The sequence below is a fragment of the Melozone crissalis genome, unplaced genomic scaffold, assembly GCF_028551555.1.
Source record: "Melozone crissalis strain CALT ecotype California unplaced genomic scaffold, PUWL_Pcris_2 ptg000057l_1, whole genome shotgun sequence".
Taxonomy (NCBI): domain Eukaryota; kingdom Metazoa; phylum Chordata; class Aves; order Passeriformes; family Passerellidae; genus Melozone; species Melozone crissalis.
Genome location: NW_026535835.1, coordinates 8,505,017 through 8,523,149, shown reverse-complemented (window position 1 = coordinate 8,523,149; position 18,133 = coordinate 8,505,017). Strand labels below are relative to the sequence as shown.

Genomic DNA, 18,133 nt, shown 5'->3' with positions numbered 1-18,133 from the left:
ACCCACCTCAGAGCTCTGCTCCTGCTCAGGACCCGCCTCAGATCTTCTCTGCTCAGGATTCATCTCAGACCTTCTCTAATCCTGCCCAGGACCCACCTCAGATCTCCTGCTCCTGCTCAGGACCCGCCTCAGAGCTCCTGCCCAGGACTCACCTCAGACCTCCTCTGCTCAGGACCCACCTCCCCCTGTCCCCAGGGATGCTCCCAGCTCACCAGCACTGTGATCTCTACACAAGCACAAGACTTGCTCCTTTCCTGCGTCTTCTGTACCAAGCACAAGACTTGCTGCTTTCCTCAGCAGTGGCACCATTTCGTGCTTCAGTTTCCCTCAGCTGAGAAACACCAGAGGTGCTCAGGACCGGTGAGCAGGGGAAGGGAGAGCCAGGCTGGTGGTGCCCCTCAGGGCTCTCTCTGCCTCACAGCACCATGAGAACCATGGCATGGCCTGTCCGAGGGTGAGCCACCTCTGGCCAGCAGAGGAGAGGGCAGAGCAGCACGGGGGAGCTCCTGCAGTGCCCAAATTATCAGCAGACGCTAAAGCAGGTGTGTTTGGTGGAGGTGCTTTCCCAGGCATCTGTGAGCACCCCACCACCCCAGCCCTGGAGCAGGGGGCAGGCAGGGCTCTCCCTGTGCCTCACCTGCGGCAGGTGAGGAGGGTCGGGGCAGACACGTGACGAGCCCCGCTGAAGGCTTTAGAGGCGGATTCCTGTCCCTGCAGGAGTGTCACCCACACCCTCGGCAGGCAGGAGCACAGCAGCGCCTCTCCCGCTGCCATGGCCGGAGCAGCCGCGGGGAAAGGGGGGCCCGAGAGCTCCGAGGAGGAGCTGGACGCGAGGGACGCGCCCCAGGCGCGCTACAGGCCGGGTTTGTGGGTGTCCCAAGGCAGGGGAGCAGACTGCAGCCCGGGGGACACGGACGGGATGAAGGTGAGGAAGAGGAGCCGGCCGGTGCGCTCCAAGGCCAGGAGGATGGCTGCCAACGTCAGGGAGCGTAAGAGGATCCTGGACTACAACCAAGCCTTCAACGCCCTGCGCCTGGCCCTCAAGCACGACCTCGGCGGCAAAAGGCTCTCCAAAATCGCGACCCTCCGGCGGGCCATCAACCGGATCGCGGCTCTGTCGCTGTCCCTGCGCGGCGCCGGCTGCTGCTGGCCCTGCGCCCACCCCGAGTGCCGCGCCCGGGCCGGGGTCCCCGCGCAGGAGCCGGGGCCGAGGGGCAGCCGCCCCCAGCTGTCCTGGGAGCCCGTTCCTGCCGGGACACGCTGCCCTCCGTCCCCTCTCAGCGCGGAGTTTCCCCTTCAGCGGCAGCTCCATCACTACGAGAGCCCCAAGGAGAATCGCGCCTGTGGCTCCGGCGGGACCCCGCACCCCGGCCAGCAGCGATTCACGGGTTCAGCGATTCAGGGCAGCCTGCAAGAGCCCCTGGCCGGGAATGTCCCCTGGCAGCCGGGCTACTGCCAGGGCTGGGGACAGCAGCGGTGCCTCCCCTCGCAGTGACCCGCAGGGCCGTGCCTGGATTGGTAACGGAGCCTTGGGACACTTGGGGGGAGCGGGAGGGACTGCAGGGTGAGGGAGGGAAGCGCTGCTGGATGTGCAGCCCAGCTGCGATGCTGGCGGGCTCAGAGAGCCCTCACACTCCGTACAGGACCCTGCTGCGTGTCTCCCCTCTGCGGGAAGGTGGGAATTCCTCTGGAAGCGCCGGCTCTGTGTTCCTTACAGCGAGGTCTCGATCGCCGCTGTTATTTATTCCCTGTGGCTTGCTCTGCGAGAAAACACGAGTTGCAAACCCGGCAGCAGGGCAGCGGCTGTTAATGTGTGTGGGATGGACAGATGGGCCGTGGGATGACGCTAAAGCCCCGGCTGGCGGTGGCTCTGCTGCCGCCGGTGAAGGAGGGGAGCAGGAGCAGGCAGAGGTTGCTGCCCTCCCTGCCACTTTTGACGCTAAGCTCATTGGTGCAGACGTTTGTGCCTGGCAGATTTGCGAGGCCGGGAGGGGAGACAGATGTCGGCTTTCATAAACCCACCCATCCAACTGGGGTTTCCTTCTGGTGCCAGGGAAGTGGCTCTGTTGGGACGGGCCAACAGCAGGGTGGAGGGGAGGAAGGGGAAATTTTACTGAGAAGGTCCCTTTTGGTTCCATTCCTCTGGCTTGGAGAGCTTGGAGCAGCTGCGAGGGCTCCCTCCTGCCCGAGGCTCAGCAAACTGGAATTGCTGCAGGAATCAGGCAGGGATTTACAGCCACACACACCACAGCTGGCAGCGTTTTGGGCAGGACATTTTGCACCGTGGGATTCCCACAGTGCTGAGCCCTGCAGAGCTCCCCCAGCCCCTCTGCTCCCACCATTCCAGGAGCAGCCTGAGCTCCCTCCCTGCCCAGGGACATGTGCTGGAACAACCACCCCGACCTCCTGCTGCTGAGTACCTGGATCTCCTCCTCCTTCCTTAATCCCTGGTGGGACAGGGGAGCTGATCCAGGAGCAGAGGAAAACTGGCGGCAGCCAGGAGAGAGAGCTCTTTGCTCAGCAAAGGAGCCTCTTGGAAGTGCTGATGGCGTGAGGCATCCTGGCTCCAGCCTCTCACAGGTGCTCCCCTGGCCAGAGAAAGGCCTCCAGCCACATCCCCTGAAGGAATCCTGATTCTCCCTGCAGATCTGGGTGAATCTCCCTGCTCGGGCTCTCCCATGGCCCTGCCCTGCCCTGTCAGCAGCCATCACACGGGGAGTGAGAGCCCAGCAAGAGCAGCATGCAAAGAATGTTTCAGTGGCTCCCTAGCTCATGAAGGAACCCTCCTCCCGAATTTGCATCTCCCTGTTTTTCCCACCCCAGCTTTGGTGGCCAGCCCAAGAGAGGCAGATGGAAACAAACGGTCCCAGAGGCAGGAGTGGAAGGGAACCAAAACCCCGTGAGACCCCCCCGAGCAGGGTCAGCCCACTGCTCTCAGATCCACACTCACAAACTGCAGCTCCTCATTCTGTTTGGAGGCTGTGGGATGGGAAAAGGCTCCGGGCAGGGCTGGGCAGCAGGTCCCGAATGGCAGGAGGCTCTTGGGCACCTCTCGGGGAGGCAGAAGGTGCTGGGTGTGCCCCGTAGATGGCACTCACTGCCAGGGAAACCCCTGGCAAATTTGGAACTGAAACATAATACACAATGGATGGAAAACATCAATTTTTTCCAGGCATCCAGGCTCTGAGGGTTGTTTTAGCCCTCCCTCCTGTCCCTCACATCATCCCTGCTCCCAAGGGTGGAGAAGATGTAACTCACGCTGCACAGGCACACTTTCTGCTCTGCAGGTCCTGTGTAGGGCCGTGGTGTGGCACTGATCTGGTGTCCCTGTCCCCAGCTGTGGTGTCACCACGGTCACCCACACACAGCGAGGGCAGGGCGAGCTCAGCACGGCGTTCCCAGAGCCTCTCCCAACCCTGTGCCTGGGACGATGCTTTCCCAGAGCGGCTGGAGCCAGAGGGCTCCCACACCCTGCCCGGGGCAGCTCCAGCCTCTCCGCAGAGATGAGGGGCTCGTGGCTCTGCTCCGCGTCGCATGTCCCCCAGCTGCCTGGGGAAAGGCTGGCAGCCAGCGGGGACAGCAGGGACAGAGCGGACAGCAGGGACAGCAATGCTGTGCGTGCCCCGCACGACGCTGCTCTCGGCATCCCCCGCGCCTCCGGGGCTGGAGGCGGCCCCGAGCCCCGCGGACACGGGCGGGGCCGGCTCGGGCTGGGCTCTCACGTCCCGCTGCAGCGGAGCAGAGCCCGTGCGAGCCCCGGGGACGAGCCGGGGGTCGGTGGGGCTGGGCCGGGCTGAAGGCGGCGGGGACTCCCCGGCTCCGCCCCGCCGCATCCCCGGGGGCCGCACGCACCGGGGCGGGCGGGGGCCGAGCGCGGGAAGGCGGCGCGGGCAGGGGGGGCCGGGGACACCCCGGGGGCGGTGCGCGGCCCCGATCCTGCCCCGGGGGCCGAGCCGGAGGAGGGGCCAGCCCGGCTCGGCCTCCCGCGGGGCGGCGGGCCCCGAGCGCAGAGCGGCGGCGGCGGCGGGGCGCTGCCCGAGCCCGCTCCGCTCCGCCGGGCCATGGCCAGCACCGGCTCCGCGCCCGGGGGCCCGGGCCCGGGCTCGGGCACGGCGCTGCCCACCCGCTTCCAGGAGACGGAGAAGCTGCTGTCGGCGACGGAGGGCCGGGAGGAGAAGGGCCTCCGCGGCTCCAAATCCTTCACGGCAGCCCTGCCCGGCGAGACGGAGCGCAACGGGCACGGGCTCGGCTACAAGTCGGTGTCGGTCGGGCACCTGGAGGCGCCGCCGCTGTCGCCGTCCCGGCTGAGCCTGGGCAGAGCCTCGTCCACGGCCACCAGCACGGCGGCGCCGGAGCAGGGCCGCCCTCGGGACTACCTGGTGCTCGCCATCTTCTCCTGCTTCTGCCCCGTCTGGCCCATCAACATCGTGGCCCTCGTCTTCTCCATCATGGTGAGTGCGGGACCCGCCGGGCGCGCTCGGACCCGCCCGGTTCGCTCCGGCTTCCCCCGCCCCGACGGCCGCCCCGGAGCTGTCCGCGGTGCTGCAGCCCCGGCAGGAGCCTCTCGGCTCCCGCAGCGCTCGGCCGGGCTGGGCCGCCCCGCTCGGCTCCCGCAGCGCGCTCCGGTGCGGGGCCGGGGGGCGCGGGCGGGCGCAGGCGGGCGGGGAGCGGCGGCGAGCCCGGGGCAGCGCTCGGGGAGGCGGCGGGATGGAGATGGAGATGGAGATGGAGATGGAGAAGGAGGCGGCGGGATGGAGATGCAGAGGGGGTGGGATGCCAGGGCAGGGCTCCGGGAAGCGCGGTCCCCGTCCCCCGGCAGCGCTCCCGGACTCGGCGGGATTCCCCGGGAAGGAGCTGCGGGCAAAGCGCTGACCAGGGACCTCCCTCCGAGCCCAGCCCAACCCTGCAGCACCGGGGAGACCCTGGCTGGAGGCTCCTGCCTGGCCTCAGGCTCTTCAAAGGGACAGGCTGCACCTGCAGCTGCTTTAGCCGCCCCGGAGAAGCAATTTTCCTCCATTAAACATCCCCCAGAGCTCAGCAAATACACCAAGAGCCGAGCAGGGGAGAATGAAGGCAGCCCGGCCTCCCACCCATCTCGGGTACAGGTGGCTCAGCCAGCACAGCCCTACAAGCGCAGCCACCCCCTTCCCCAGCAGATGCTGCTCTCTTGTACACACCCAGCACCTCCCATGCCTTTGATTTGCAACAAAGGCAAACCTTTTCTTTGAAAATCAGCTCCATTACCTGCTCACCACACAGAAATACACCGAGGGGCACACGCAGCCAGCACTTCCCCCCAAAAACCACCAACAACTTGAAGGCAGGCACGGGCACTTGCCACAAAAAGCCCTCCAGGGAGACCAATTTCCATTTTGAGGAGGAATCATCGTTCCTGCCAGTGCCAGCTGTCATCTGCGTAGTACAGTTGTGTGGCACAGCCTGTTTAGGCAGCAGCCAGGGAAGCCAGCCAGCCTTGTCTGGCTTTGCACTGCAAGGAGAGGGAAAGCAGCTGGGAGTTGCATATCCGTGGTAATAAACAAGGGCTCTCACGGGGATTTGCCAGCCACATTGGCCTCCATGCAGAACAGATCCTCACTCTGTCCCTTGCAGGCGTGGGGATGTGCCTTGGGCCACACCAGGAGGAGAGTTAACAGTGGGAAAAGAGCAGGAGCTGGTTCTCCAGCCAGGCTGAGATGGAGTGGTGGCTGTCACAGCCCGGGGAGGCAGGAGCAGCAAGGCAATGGGATTATTGGGCTGCCCTCTGCTTCCAAGGCAGCCCTGCCCAGGGCTCAGCCAGAGCTGGGGAAGGGAGGCAGAAGGTGCATTCAGCTGAGGACAAGGTTCATGGCACACACAGCACACCAGCAGCCAGTGCACATCCTCTGGCCCCTGCACAGCCGCCCCTGCACTCTCTGTCCTGTGCTTTAATTAATGATCCCAGCCCTCTCTAGTCCTGCACCATCACCTGCTCCACACACCCACCTGGCAGCCAGGGCTGAGGATGAGGAATGATCAGGAATCATCCATCCATCCATCCATCCATCCCCCTTCTCTCCCTGAGGAGCCAGGGAACATCTGGAGCAGCTCCCAGGGCAGGGGTTGATGTTTCACCTCCTCACAGCAGGGAGGAGCTGAGCTCCCAGTGCCCCCCAGGCTCAGCTTTTCTCTCAGAGCAAAGCCCAGGTGTGCCTGATCATGCCCAGGTCTGAGCAGGAACCAGGTTTTTGTGATTCCCATCGCCTGGGGAACCAGGAGCACCTTTCCACAATGTGCTGACATTCCTTTGGCTCTGCCATTGTGCTTTTCTTTCCTCAGTCAAAGCTTTTGCACATGAAAGCTTTTTCTTTTTTTTTTTTCTTTCCTGGGTAATAAGCAGCATCCAGAGAGGAAAGTAAATGAATGCTTTTGAGCTTAGTGTCTCATAAATCATTTTTCAAAAGCTGCTCTCAGATCCCAACAGGGCCTATGGCCAGAGGTGGAAAAAACCCTGCTCTAGCCATCCCCAGCTCATTCCTGCTAACACTGATTTCATGGAAATTAATTACCTGGAGGCTTCTCCATGGACTCTTGGATGTGTTTTCCTCACCAAGTGGTGATCTGGGTGTTCTGAAGGGTTCAGGTTGCTCCCCAAGAGAGGGAGTGGGACTGTGGACAAGGATATCCCATCTCCTAGGATTGCAGGGCAATGCTGGCTACCACACACCCACCCTGCATTCCTGCTCTGAATCCTTTCCTCTTCCCACCAAAGTGCAAAGCAGCCACATCCCAGAGCCCGAAACTCCAAATAAATGAAGGAAAATTAAAAAATCCATCCAGAACCACCACGTAGTAACATCAAGGGCACTTCTGCACAGCACTTGGTATCCAAAATAAATTCTGTCATTGCCAGAAGATGTGGGAGAAGTCAGGCTGCCCTCACCCATCGTCTGCCTCACTCTGGAGTTGACTGATGCCTCTCTTGGAATGTTTCCCTCAACAAAAACCCCAAGTATCCAGGATTAATGATTTATTCTGGGTAATTGGTGGACGGCAGCAGAGAGCATCCAAAACCAGTTCATCAGCTGGGAGGGATTGCAGGGAAGAGGATGGGATGATTTGTCTTCCCCATCCCTGGGACCAGCACAGCAAAGTAATTGCCTTCATTTGCACAAGGCCACTTAGGGGAAAAAACCCATTTTGGGCAGTAAGAGGAGCAGACAGCAGTGGGAAAGAGGTAAAATTAATAATCCCTGAGTCACCCAGGCTCACCTGGCCCTGGGGGCTGCAGAACAGCACCCACTGCCCAGGCCCTGCAGATTTCCTGGAGCTGGGAGTCCCCTGGCACTCTCACAGTGACTCACTCCCCCAGAGCCCTCGAGCTTTTTGGAGATGTTCTGCCTTGGTGAGCCTCGATTAATAAACAAGATGTTAATGTTTTTATGTGGAAAGCAAAACAGGGGTTTAGTGGTACTAGAGAGCTATAATCAAACTGTTCCACTCTGATTAATAATATATGTACAGTACCAAGTTCTTGCTAAACAGCCCATGCCAATGCTGATGTGTTTCTCATAATTGTGGAGCATAAATGAGCAGTAAACACTTCCAGAAGCTGTAGTGATAAATATATACATTGAATTTTGCCTGGAAGACAGCTAAAACTGCATATTTCTCTGCAATCTAACCCACACCCGGCCAAAATATTGTTGCAAAATTTGTTAAAAAAAACCAGAGCCTGAAAATTGAAATCCCCATAGCTGGAGCTGTCAGTGAGCAGGGCAGGGATCCTGTGGATCCCCGGGCTCCTGCATCCTCCCCATCTCTCACCACCAACCCATGAGGCTTCATTTTGTCACCTCCTGTTCTGGGATGAAAATAGCTCTTGGCTGCATCCCTTTGCTTTCAGAGTGGGTCTGGCAGAGCTGCTGGTGAGAGCAGGAGCAGCGAGGTCCTGAGCACTCCTGTGTCCCTGCTGGGGACAGCCCTGCCCAGGGAGGCTCCTGAGCGGGGCAGGACGTGGGCAGGGGGCAGAGGCAGCAGCCACCCCCTGTTTGGGGCTCTGCTGGGTTATTTTCGTGGTGATACAAACTCAAAGGAGCACATGGAAACCTCCAAAGCTGTGCTTTTCCTACGGAGCAGCTGCCCATGCACAGCCCGGGATGTTCTGGTGCTGCCAAGAGGCAGAGGAATTAAAGCAGGGTGAATGGGAAATGGGGCAATAACATCAATTATTGGTTCAATTCTCTGTGATGTTTCATGATTATTACTGGAGCTGACCTAAACCTCCCTGCTCTCATTATTTATTTTTTTAACATGAGGCAGGGGACCCTTTCCGTCACAGCTATTTCTGAGATTCACATTTTTTGAAAGGAAACTGGGGTTGCTTTAATCCATTTCCACCTTTAACTCATTTTAACTAGTACACTCATTTTTTTTTAAACTGAGAATTTCCCCAGTTTTAGCAGCCATGCTCCAAAGGGAGGAGCTGTCACACAGCACAGGGCTTTGGGGGCTGCTGCCCCACAGTTTGCCCCAGACCCCTCTGTTCTCCTCCAAGGCAGCTTGGCTGGGGATGGATGGGCCAGGGGAAGAAGCCTTTAACCCATGTTACAGTGTTAAATACATAAAAACAGCCCCAAAGGAGGAATATCTGCTTCAAAGCAGTTAAATCATCAATAAAACTCCACTCCCAGTGAAGTTTAGGGGGTTTTTTCCCAACTCCTCCACTGGACCAAGGATGCTGGGCTCCCTTCTCCCCCTATCCCACCTTGCTTCCTTTCCCCTCACTCCAAGCTTTCCCAACCAGGTGAAAATATCACCAAGAGGCCTTAAACCCCCTCACCCACTTTTCCTCCCTCCAGACTCCCTTCCCAATGGGTTTTGGGGGTGGCAGAAGGGCGCTGCACAAACCTGGGGAGGTTCTTTGGTGCCAGGGGCCGGGCTGGCAGCAAATGCTGACGCACGGTGAGTAATTCCAGCACAAACCCTCTCACAGCTGCCCTGTGCTGAGTGCTGGGTGCTGCCCCAGCCAAGGGCAGGATGCCCAGGAGATCCTTTCCAGCAGGACCAGGATCAGGAGGACCTGTCCCCAGCAGTGATGCTGCTCCCTCACCAGGAATCCTCATTTTTTACTTAGGAACCAAGCGATCGCCAGTTAAGGAGCAGGATAGAAAATGGGGCTCAGTGTGGGGTTCTACAGGCAGGGAGTCACCCCTGGAGCTGCTGCCCCTCTCAAGGGACTCTTTCTGTGTCTCCCCAGTCGAGGAACAGCGGCCAGCAAGGGGACACGGACGGCGCCCGGCGGCTGGGACGCATGGCCAGGCTGCTCAGCATCGTCTCCATCGTGCTGGGGGCCATCATCATCGTGCTCTACATCTCACTCAGCATCTGAGGTAACCCTTCCCTCTCCTCCCCTCAGCCCAGCTCCTGCAGGAGCCTCACCTGGCTCCAAGCTCCAGGGCATAGGACAGACCTGCCCCACATTCCCAGCTCAGTGCAGTGGGAGGGCGCTGACTCCAGCTTGGTTTGGCCATCACCAGCTGCTCAAACACCTAAAAAACACCTCAGAGAATGGGCTCCTTCCAGTAGAAACACGCTTTTCTACTGGAAAAATTGCCCAGTAGGATTTTTGCCCAAATGGCCAGCACGGAAAGCCTTCCTCTGCTGTCCAAAGTGCCCTGGTGACCACACAAGCTCTCCCTGGTGAAAGGCAAAGCCTGTGGTTGGGTCTAGAAGAGTGGAGTGCTGTAAAACCAGAAAGGTTTCAGGACACAAATCAACCTGCCCAGAAATACAACCCCAAAATATCTTGGGAATCCCCCAAAATCAGCCCAGCTCAGGCAAACAGGGACCTCAGAACCACCCAAAAGGAGAGTAAGGGGAGCATCTGCTGCCTGCGGGGAGCTGCCCTAAGCCACTCTTTCTTTTACAGCTTCCTAGAAGACGTTTCAGCATGCAAATACCTTGAAGAGGAGGAAGACAACTTTCCTTTTGGGGTTTTTACTTTCAGCCTTGCAACAAAACAAAACAAAAATTGTCACAGTGTAGGTGGGCAGCCCTAGACAGTCTGCTCTGGAGCGCCGTCGGAAGGAACGCATGCGTCAATTCACCGCCTCCTGGGAATGAGCCTGGGCCAGGGACGGGATAAAAATCACCCTGAGGAGCAATGGGAGAGGCCACTGAGGAGAGGAGAGGAGAAGGGGGAAATCCACTACCTCATTCGTGCAAGAGGAGGAGAGAGTCTCCAGAAGGAAGCTGGTTGTGGAAGGAAAACACAAGGCGAGAACGGGACGTTTCTGAGGAGTCCTCTTGAGAATTCTGGCACAAGTCACTGGATTTTTGGGGGGTTGTTGGTTTTTAAATCGTCAAATTCTCTGTCTCTACAAAAAAAAAACAAAACAAAACAGCAAAAACAAAGCTCAAACTGCCATCAGGAGCTGAGAGCTGTTCCAGGGAGGAGGAGGAGGGAGAGCAGAGCTGCAGCAGGACCACGGCTCTGCTCCGAGCGAAACGCAGCCGCCAAAGCTGGAGGATGTGGTGGGTGCTTTTGTATTTTTGATGAAAAAAAAAAAGAAAAAAAAAAGAAAAAAAAAAAAAGAGACAATGACCATTTGCATGCCTTTGGGAATGTTCTCCATGTCTGTTCCTACGAGCTCTTTTATCACTTAGGGCAGATCTCAGAGCTGGCAGAGGAGGATGTTGCTGCATGAGAACCCCGGACTCCTCCTCACCCCCATCCCAAGGTGGGCTTTCTAAAGGAAGGCAAAATCAGGCGTTCCCTGTGAACCCCCACATTTCTCTGTGCACCCAGAGGGAGGTTGGCACCCCTGGCACTGAGACAATGAGACAAGAGCCTGGTGGATGCCCAGCAGCAGCGCCAGGGCATGGAGAGCCCCCTCCACCCACTCACCCCCGATGCCACGGCACGCAGAGGCTTCAGCGTGATCCAGCCCCCAGCACTGCCAGTGCTCACCCCAAAACCCTCTGCGGCTTCAGCTTAGGGCCTTCCAGGAGAGTTCCAGGGGCACGGAGCAGTTTTAGACTCCTGCTCCTCTCCTTGCACCCCTCACACAGCTCTGAAAATCTCCGGCACCCCCGGAGCTGCCTGGGGGCACTTCCAGGAGTTGTTGTATTATTTTTTAATGTTTTGTATTTACCACAACAAGAAAACAGACTCTGCTCCTCCCACTCTGTCTGCAGGCACCACAGGCCCTGCCACGTCTTCCACAGCCCCTGGCTCCCCCAGCCCATCCCTGTGGCACCCACTGCCCCTGGAGGCTCCATCCAGCCCCAGCCCTTCTCCTCGCTGCTGTGGGGCCTCCCTGGGGTTGTTTCTCTACCCACCCACCCACCCACCCAGACTATGCAAAGCTCCATTGCCTGTTGTTTCAGCCAGGCTTTGTGACTTCTGGCCACGTCCATTGGCTCCCTGAGGCTCTTTGATCCAAACTTTGGGGACACACGACCAAGAGCTGCACTGCCTCACCCTTCTGTTGTGTCACAGCCTGAGAGCATGGACTGACTCAGAAATGCTGCCCTGCAGGGCATTTCTGCTCCCTAACACCCCAAATTTAGAGCAAATTCAATGCTTCCCTGGCTTGTCTACATGGAGAATCCACCAAAAGAACCCTCCCAAGATGGGAACTGCTTGGCACTGGCCCCTGCCCTGGGCCCTGAGTGGGCACCTGGCTTAGCACAGGGCAGGGGTGGGTGTAAACCACCCTGTAGTTACTCTGTAGTAACTAATGTGCAAAGCCACAGGCATCTCTGTGAAAATTCTCCTGTCACCTTTTCTGATTGCTCCTCTTTCAAGTGTTTTTTTCCCTCTAGATGTTGTTTGAATCCAGGGGGTGAGGAAGCCAAATCCCCCAGACATGCTGTCAATGTTTTGCTCTCCACTGGAAGGGGTGCCAGGGGCTCACAGCAATAGCACATCACTACAGCACCTTCTTGGGCTCCATTCCCATCCACCCCTTTGCCAGCACTCCATCACAAACTGCTGGCACCTAAAACGGACCAAATCTGCAACTTTTCCTTTTGCAATTTATCTTTTGTGAGTTCAGCAAGCAGGGAGTGCTGAGCATTGCTGGGTGGGAGCTCCCTCCTCCATCCTCTGCCCAGGAGCTGCCTCTTTTCCTCCTGAGCCCTTCAGAAACCCTCCCTTGGATGGTCAGAATTCATTTTATGGCTATTGAAACCCCATCAAACCCCCCAAATGTTTCCTCCTTTAACTCCTGGACTCAAAAGCTCCTTGCTGGGGGACATGTGGGGTTTTCTTGGAGCTACATAAGGGCAGTGCTGCCTGTCCCTGATTCCCTGCCCTCTGCCCCTGGAGCTGCTGGGATTCAGCTGATGGGAAGAGCCCAGGAAGCAGGAAGGGCCCTTTTTTTCAGGGAAAAGTGCTGGAGGCAGTTCTAGGACTTGAAAGCGCTGAGCGTTTATTAAGTAAGGATTTAAATGCTCTTTTATCATTTTATAAAGCCTTTCATCTAAAGTGCTTCCCTGCATCCAAAGGATCAAACCCTGGCACCCCCCACGAGGGGGGCTCACATTACTGCTCTAATTGCAGGGATGGCAGAAGCTCAGGCTCTGAGCTGCTCCCAAACCAACCCCATTTTCTTCTCTTTTCATCCTCCTCCTTAGCAGAACCATGGATGAGCACAGATTTCCTTGGAATCTGTGGGGTTTTTTTTTTTTTTTTTTTTTTTTTTTTAGTGGGATCTAAACAAATGTGGTTCCAAATGGGATTCCTGCAGCCAGATCAGAGATGGGGTTTGGGATGCAGCTGCAATGCTCCAGGCCAGGGCAGCACAGAGCAGTGGAGGCACCAGGATCCCCCTGGATGCAGGAAAAGGCAGAAGATTTCCCCAAAAACCCCAGGGTGATGATTTGTTTGTGCCTCCTGTCTCGTTGGACAGCTCAGGTGATGCTTCTCACCTCACTGTCAAGTCTAACAAAGGAGAAGAACTCTGACACTGAATCTAAGACACTGAATCTCTTTCATTCTAAAATCTTCCTGACTAGACACAATTGTATTACACCCTTGAATTCAGCTTTTTTTTCCTTCTTCTTATCCTGCATTTAAATCCAGAGGAAAGCCCCCTGACAAAATATTTACTCTGTTTGTAACCTGCCTCTGCAGTGCCTGAGGAACAAACTCTCCAGGGACACCCCAAAATCCCTTTCCCTGCTCTTCCACCACCTTCTCCACACATTTTCCAGCCTGTTTTGCAAAGTTTTGCCACTTTGCTCTCCCCATCCCCCAGCCCAGCTCCTTCTTTGGCTCTTTTTGGGTGGAATTTGCTCATTTTGGTGAAGGAGGAGCCTGCAGAGCCCCCAGCCCTCAGCACTCACCTGAGCAGGGTTACAGCTGAAACAGGCACAAAATCCTGGCCAAATTCTCCCCCCTGGTGAAGGAAAGGTGAGAGCAGGGGGACAACCCAGCCCAGGGCAGCTGAGCTGGCAGGAGGAGAGCTCTGAGGGGATGGAGAGGGAGGGAAATGTCTCTAAATGTGAGCTGGAGTGGGAGCCACCATCGAGTGTCGGCTCCTGGTGGGATGGAAATCCAGGGGAAGGGTTGGAAAGAATGGGAATCCAGGGGAAGGATTGGAAAAAATGGAGATCCAGGGGAAGGACTGGAAAAAATGGAAATCCAGGGGAAGGATTGGAAAAAATGGAGATCCAGGGGAAGGACTGGAAAAAATGGAAATCCAGGGGAAGGATTGGAAAAAATGGAGATCCAGGGGAAGGATTCTCCCAATGGAGCTGGGGCTGCTGGCACCTCCCTGGCACTGCTGTCCCTGAGATTCCGTGCCAGGATTTGGGGCAGAGCTGGGCTCATGGGGTGCCACAGCAGGGCTGCTGGCTGCATCAAGGCTGGGTTGAAGCTTTAAGCTGAACCAGCAATAAACTTTTCCTGGTTTTGTAGCAGCCCCAGTGACCCAGGGTCAGGGAAGGTCTGGCCCTGTCAGTGGGGTCACAGCAGCACCAAAGGGATCTGAGCCCCACCAGGGGAAACAAAGCCACCAGAGGACTTCAAAGTTGGCTGTGTTAGGATGGATTTGCTTTTTCTGGCTGATATTTTCACCCTGTTCCAGTTTCCTGCTCTGTCCCTGCTCTTTGCTGGTTTTACCACACTATCCCCTCAGCATCCCCATCCCCAAATTTGCTGTTAAGGATGGATTTCCTTTTTCTGGCTGGTGTTTCACCCTGTTTCAGTTTCCCCCTTTCTCCCTGCTCTTTGCTGGTTTTACTACACTGTCCCTCAGCATCCCACCCCCAAATTTGCTGTTAAGGATGGATTTCCTTTTTCTGGCTGGCGTTTCACCCTGTTCCAGTTTCCCCTCGTGGTTTTATCACCCTGTCCCCTCAGCATCCCCATCCCAGAGCTCTCCTGAGCCCCTCAGCCCTTCCTGCCCCTGCTGTCACTGGGACAGGTCCTGCTGCAATGGGATCCCATCTCTGGGTTCATCTCTGGGCTCAGGGAGCTCTGACCCCCTCCAGCCCACACAGATTTCTCCATGCAGACAAGGGGAGCAGATCCTGCCTTTTCTATAAAATGGAATCTCAACTTCTGCTCCCTCCAAGCCCAGGGAGAGGCTGCATCCACCCTTGCCCTGCTTTGTTATCACAACCAGGGTTGCCCTTCAAGCTGAAATTATTCAGATTTATTCAGTACACAGCCTTTAATTTTTGGCAGAAACCAGTTAGGTTTGGACAGAACTCCCCTGCTTGGGCCCAGTCCCAGGGGATGTGGGGGGACAGCAGCCTTTTCAAAGTGGGAATATTTGTAAAGCATTTGCTGACACCAGTAGGTAGCAAAAAATCCCAAGCTATAAATACCCATCCAGGATAAGAAACATCAGAAAGGGAACGAGTGCAGGGTTCACCAAGGCAGCCCTGGCACCACCTGGGAGCCCTTGGAAGGTGCCAGGGTTTGATCCTTGGCATGAAATTGCAGGGTCCATCCCCCCACTGGGAGAGCCACAGCTCACACACAGCATGAACACACCAGGAATTGCAGCTGGGTGCTTCTCTTTGCTGACAAATGTTTCTTTTTCTGCAGGATGGTATGGTATATCTTATAAACTTTCTTTGTATTTCTTGGCATGAGAAAAAAAAAAAATTAAAATGTAACATGCATGGTCAAAGCTGAACTGGTTTCTTCTGTCTAAATGAGGAGAAAAAGGAAATAATCCAAGCTAAAAAAAAAATTAATCCAATTCATTCAGTGATTGCTTCACACTCTGAGAGCAACCAGTTGGTGTTTTGGGTGCAGTGGGTTGCAAATAAAATGTAAAGGCATCCTCCCCTTGTAACAGCCCCTAAACCTAAAAGTGCTCTTGATGTTCAGCACCTAAACTTGATGTTCAGCTTCACAGCCCAGGAGCTGCTCAAACCTCCCCTAAGTTCATTACTCACCCATGCAGGTCCAAGCTGACACCACACTGCAGCTACTCCTGCTTTACACCAAGGCTGGCTTTGCACAAAGCCTCTGCTGCTCAGCCCAGCATCTCCCCACCCAGAGGCAGCACTGTGTGCACAGCTGGGGCTGCAGAGCCACATTCATCTATCCTGGTGGGGACACAAAATGTAGATATTTAGAAAATCCAGTGTGAGTTACTCCCCATGATTCAGCAAAGCCAAGAGGGTTTGGGTTGGTGGCACCTGTGAGCAACAAAAGGCACAGAGGAGTCTTGGTGGGGAGAGCTTTGGAGGAGCAGATGCTGAGTCTGAGGCTGCTTTAAACCATCTTCAGCCTTCTTTGTGCATTGCTGAAAGCATCCAGCAAGCCAGAAGACTAAGCAGGAAAAAAAAATTTAAAAAAAAAAAAAAAAAGAAGAATGGCTTTGTCCTGGAGGATTTGAATCCCACAGAACCCCCAGGCTGTGCAGAGATTCCCCTCCAGTGCTGAGATTCCCACCCTGACCATGTCACCAGCTGCAGCCCCAGACTTCAAAGGGCAGCCCAGGCTCTGATGTTTCCCTGGAACAAGGCAGGGCTGAGCTCTTCAGCTCCTGTTTTATTAATACCCTGCTCTGATGGGCTCATGTATAATAGATCCACACAGGAACAGCAGGAGGTTCATGTCCAATTTCCACGTTCCACGTTCTCTGCTGAGCACTCTGGGCTCTCCCTTCCCCTCCCTGGGTTTCTCTTCTCTGATAAATTTGAATGAATTTGGGGTTCAGGCAGAGGACAGAAAATTGGCCACCAGCTCCTCAACTGGTTTCCATGACTTTGTTCCAGCCAGGAATTAAAAACCCAGGGAGAACATTTCCATTTTCTCTCTGGCTCCTAATGCTGCTGCTGTTGGGAATGAGCAGCTCAGGGATTCCTTGGGCTCTCTCAGAGCCTCTCAGGAGTCATTGGGGAGGTGATGGAGCCCTGGGCTGCAGGGATGAGCAGCACATGAACATCCTGGCCCTGGTGTGCAGAGCCCCCAGCATGGCCCAAAAAGAAAAATTGCGCCCCAAATTCTCCCTGCTCACAGAGCAGCTTCTTAGCTGCAGAGATTTGAAAAAAAGATTAAATTTGGGTGTATTGTGGACATCAATATTTGAAGCAACTCACCAAACACACTCCTGATGGACAACAACAAAAGAGTTTAGAAAAAATGAATGAAATTAATTTGTCTTTGTGAGGGTGCTGAAAGGCTCCATCTCCCCATTTCCCTACCCAGATCCAGCCTCCCCTCTGCAGACAGGAGCTGATCTGCAGCTCTGCACCTTGCACCCAGTCCAAAGCTGTCCCTGCAAACAGAGTGGGAGTGACACAGCCCCAGCTCCACATCCCCACAGAGCCCTTGGACCAGCTCAGCATGGAATCAGTGGGGCTGGAAAACTCCTCTGAGATCCTCCAACCCTTCTGGGATCATCCAGCCCCTCTGAGATCCTCCAACCCAACCCCTCTGAGATCGTCCAACTTCATCCAACCCCTCTGAGATGATCCAACCCCTCTGAGATCATCAAACCACTCTGGGATCATCAAACCCCTCTGAGATCCTCCAACCCAACCCCTCTGAGATCATCCAACTTCATCCAACCCCTCTGAGATCCTCCAGCCCAGCCCTGCCACGCTCACCACGTCCCCAGGTGCCACCACGTCCCCAGGTGCCACCTCCTTGTGCCTCTGAGCCTCCCAGGGATGGGGATTCCACCAGATCCCACATGGTGGCTGTTTCTGTCACATCTCAGGGGAATTCTTTAGGAATTGACAAGTTTGGTAGACTTTGCACAAGCCTGGGTTAGGCGGTGAGGATTTGGGGTTTGTGTGTTGGAGGAGAGCCTGGCGTGCCCAGGTGAGTGGGAATTGCAGCAGCAGATCTGCTTTAAATCAGGACTTTTGCTCAATTCTGGATCCTTCAGAAGATGAGACATCTCAGAACACCCAAAATAGAGAAATGGGGATTTCTCCATGAGCTCAGCTACCTCGTTTATGGGCTAAAAAAGCCCAACCAACCGACAACTGCTGGCCCCCATTGTCTCCAGCTTAGCTGTGATGTGAGATGCTATTCTTGGTCAAGAGCTGCCAGTGCTTCTGAAGCTTGTGAAGTTGTTTGCTTTAATAGCACACAGCATGAAGCAAAGCAAAGACTTCCCAGCAAAATGCTCCTTCTGCTGAGCTCACTGCACCTCGCTGCCTCCTGGAAATCTTTAATTACAGCCTGAGGATTCCAAAGCCTTTTCTTCCAATTATTTGATCTCAGGTATAATTTCATAAACTCCTTGCTTTATCCTCCTTCCCAGCAAGGATCAATGCAGATGGATCATTTCATCAGCTCCAGATGGGCAGGAAAATAAGCCAGTCCCTGACACCGTGTGCTGTAATTCCTCACTGGTCTGGAGCAGCTGGCCCAGGTATGCAGCAAACAGCAGGAAAACAAAAGGAGCTCCTGTCTTAAAGCAATGCTCTATTTCTACTTTGATTTTTGACTGCAAAATAGAGTGGGTATAAGCTGAATTTTCCTAAAAAATGAGTTAACAGCTGAATTGTCCTAAAAAAATGAGTTAACAGCTCTTCTTCCTTTGCCCAGAACTCCCAGCCCAGCAGGACTCACCTCCCAGGGGCTGCAGAGGGATCTTGGCTGCTGGGTTAAGGAGCCCCATTGCCTCAGGAGGAGTGGGACAGGCTCATTCCCCCGGGATGTGGCTGTGGT

The 18,133-nt window shown here is 55.7% G+C and overlaps 2 protein-coding genes across 2 annotated transcripts; both read left to right on the top strand.

Moving 5' to 3' along the window:
- Nucleotides 1–772: 772 nt before the first annotated feature.
- Nucleotides 773–1,495, top strand: BHLHA9 (basic helix-loop-helix family member a9). The gene has a single exon (XM_054287510.1). It carries the CDS (start codon nt 773–775, stop codon nt 1,493–1,495), a length of 723 nt encoding a protein of 240 aa, XP_054143485.1.
- A 2,550-nt stretch (nt 1,496–4,045) lies between these two features.
- TRARG1 (trafficking regulator of GLUT4 (SLC2A4) 1) lies at nt 4,046–10,379 on the top strand. Its single transcript, XM_054287347.1, has 3 exons — nt 4,046–4,451; nt 9,236–9,368; nt 9,908–10,379. The coding sequence occupies exons 1-2, from the start codon at nt 4,062–4,064 to the stop codon at nt 9,365–9,367; spliced, it is 522 nt and encodes a 173-aa protein (XP_054143322.1). The 5' UTR covers nt 4,046–4,061; the 3' UTR covers nt 9,368; nt 9,908–10,379.
- Nucleotides 10,380–18,133: the final 7,754 nt, after the last annotated feature.

What these genes read in the sequence shown, in the direction of transcription:
- TRARG1 (XM_054287347.1), top strand. Translation starts at nt 4,062, where the DNA reads ATGGCCAGCACCGGCTCCGCGCCCGGGGGCCCGGGCCCGGGCTCGGGC. An exon ending in CCCTCGTCTTCTCCATCATG is followed by an intron (nt 4,452 to 9,235) that starts GTGAGTGCGGGA and finishes GTGTCTCCCCAG; the next exon opens with TCGAGGAACAGCGGCCAGCA.
- BHLHA9 (XM_054287510.1), top strand. Translation starts at nt 773, where the DNA reads ATGGCCGGAGCAGCCGCGGGGAAAGGGGGGCCCGAGAGCTCCGAGGAG.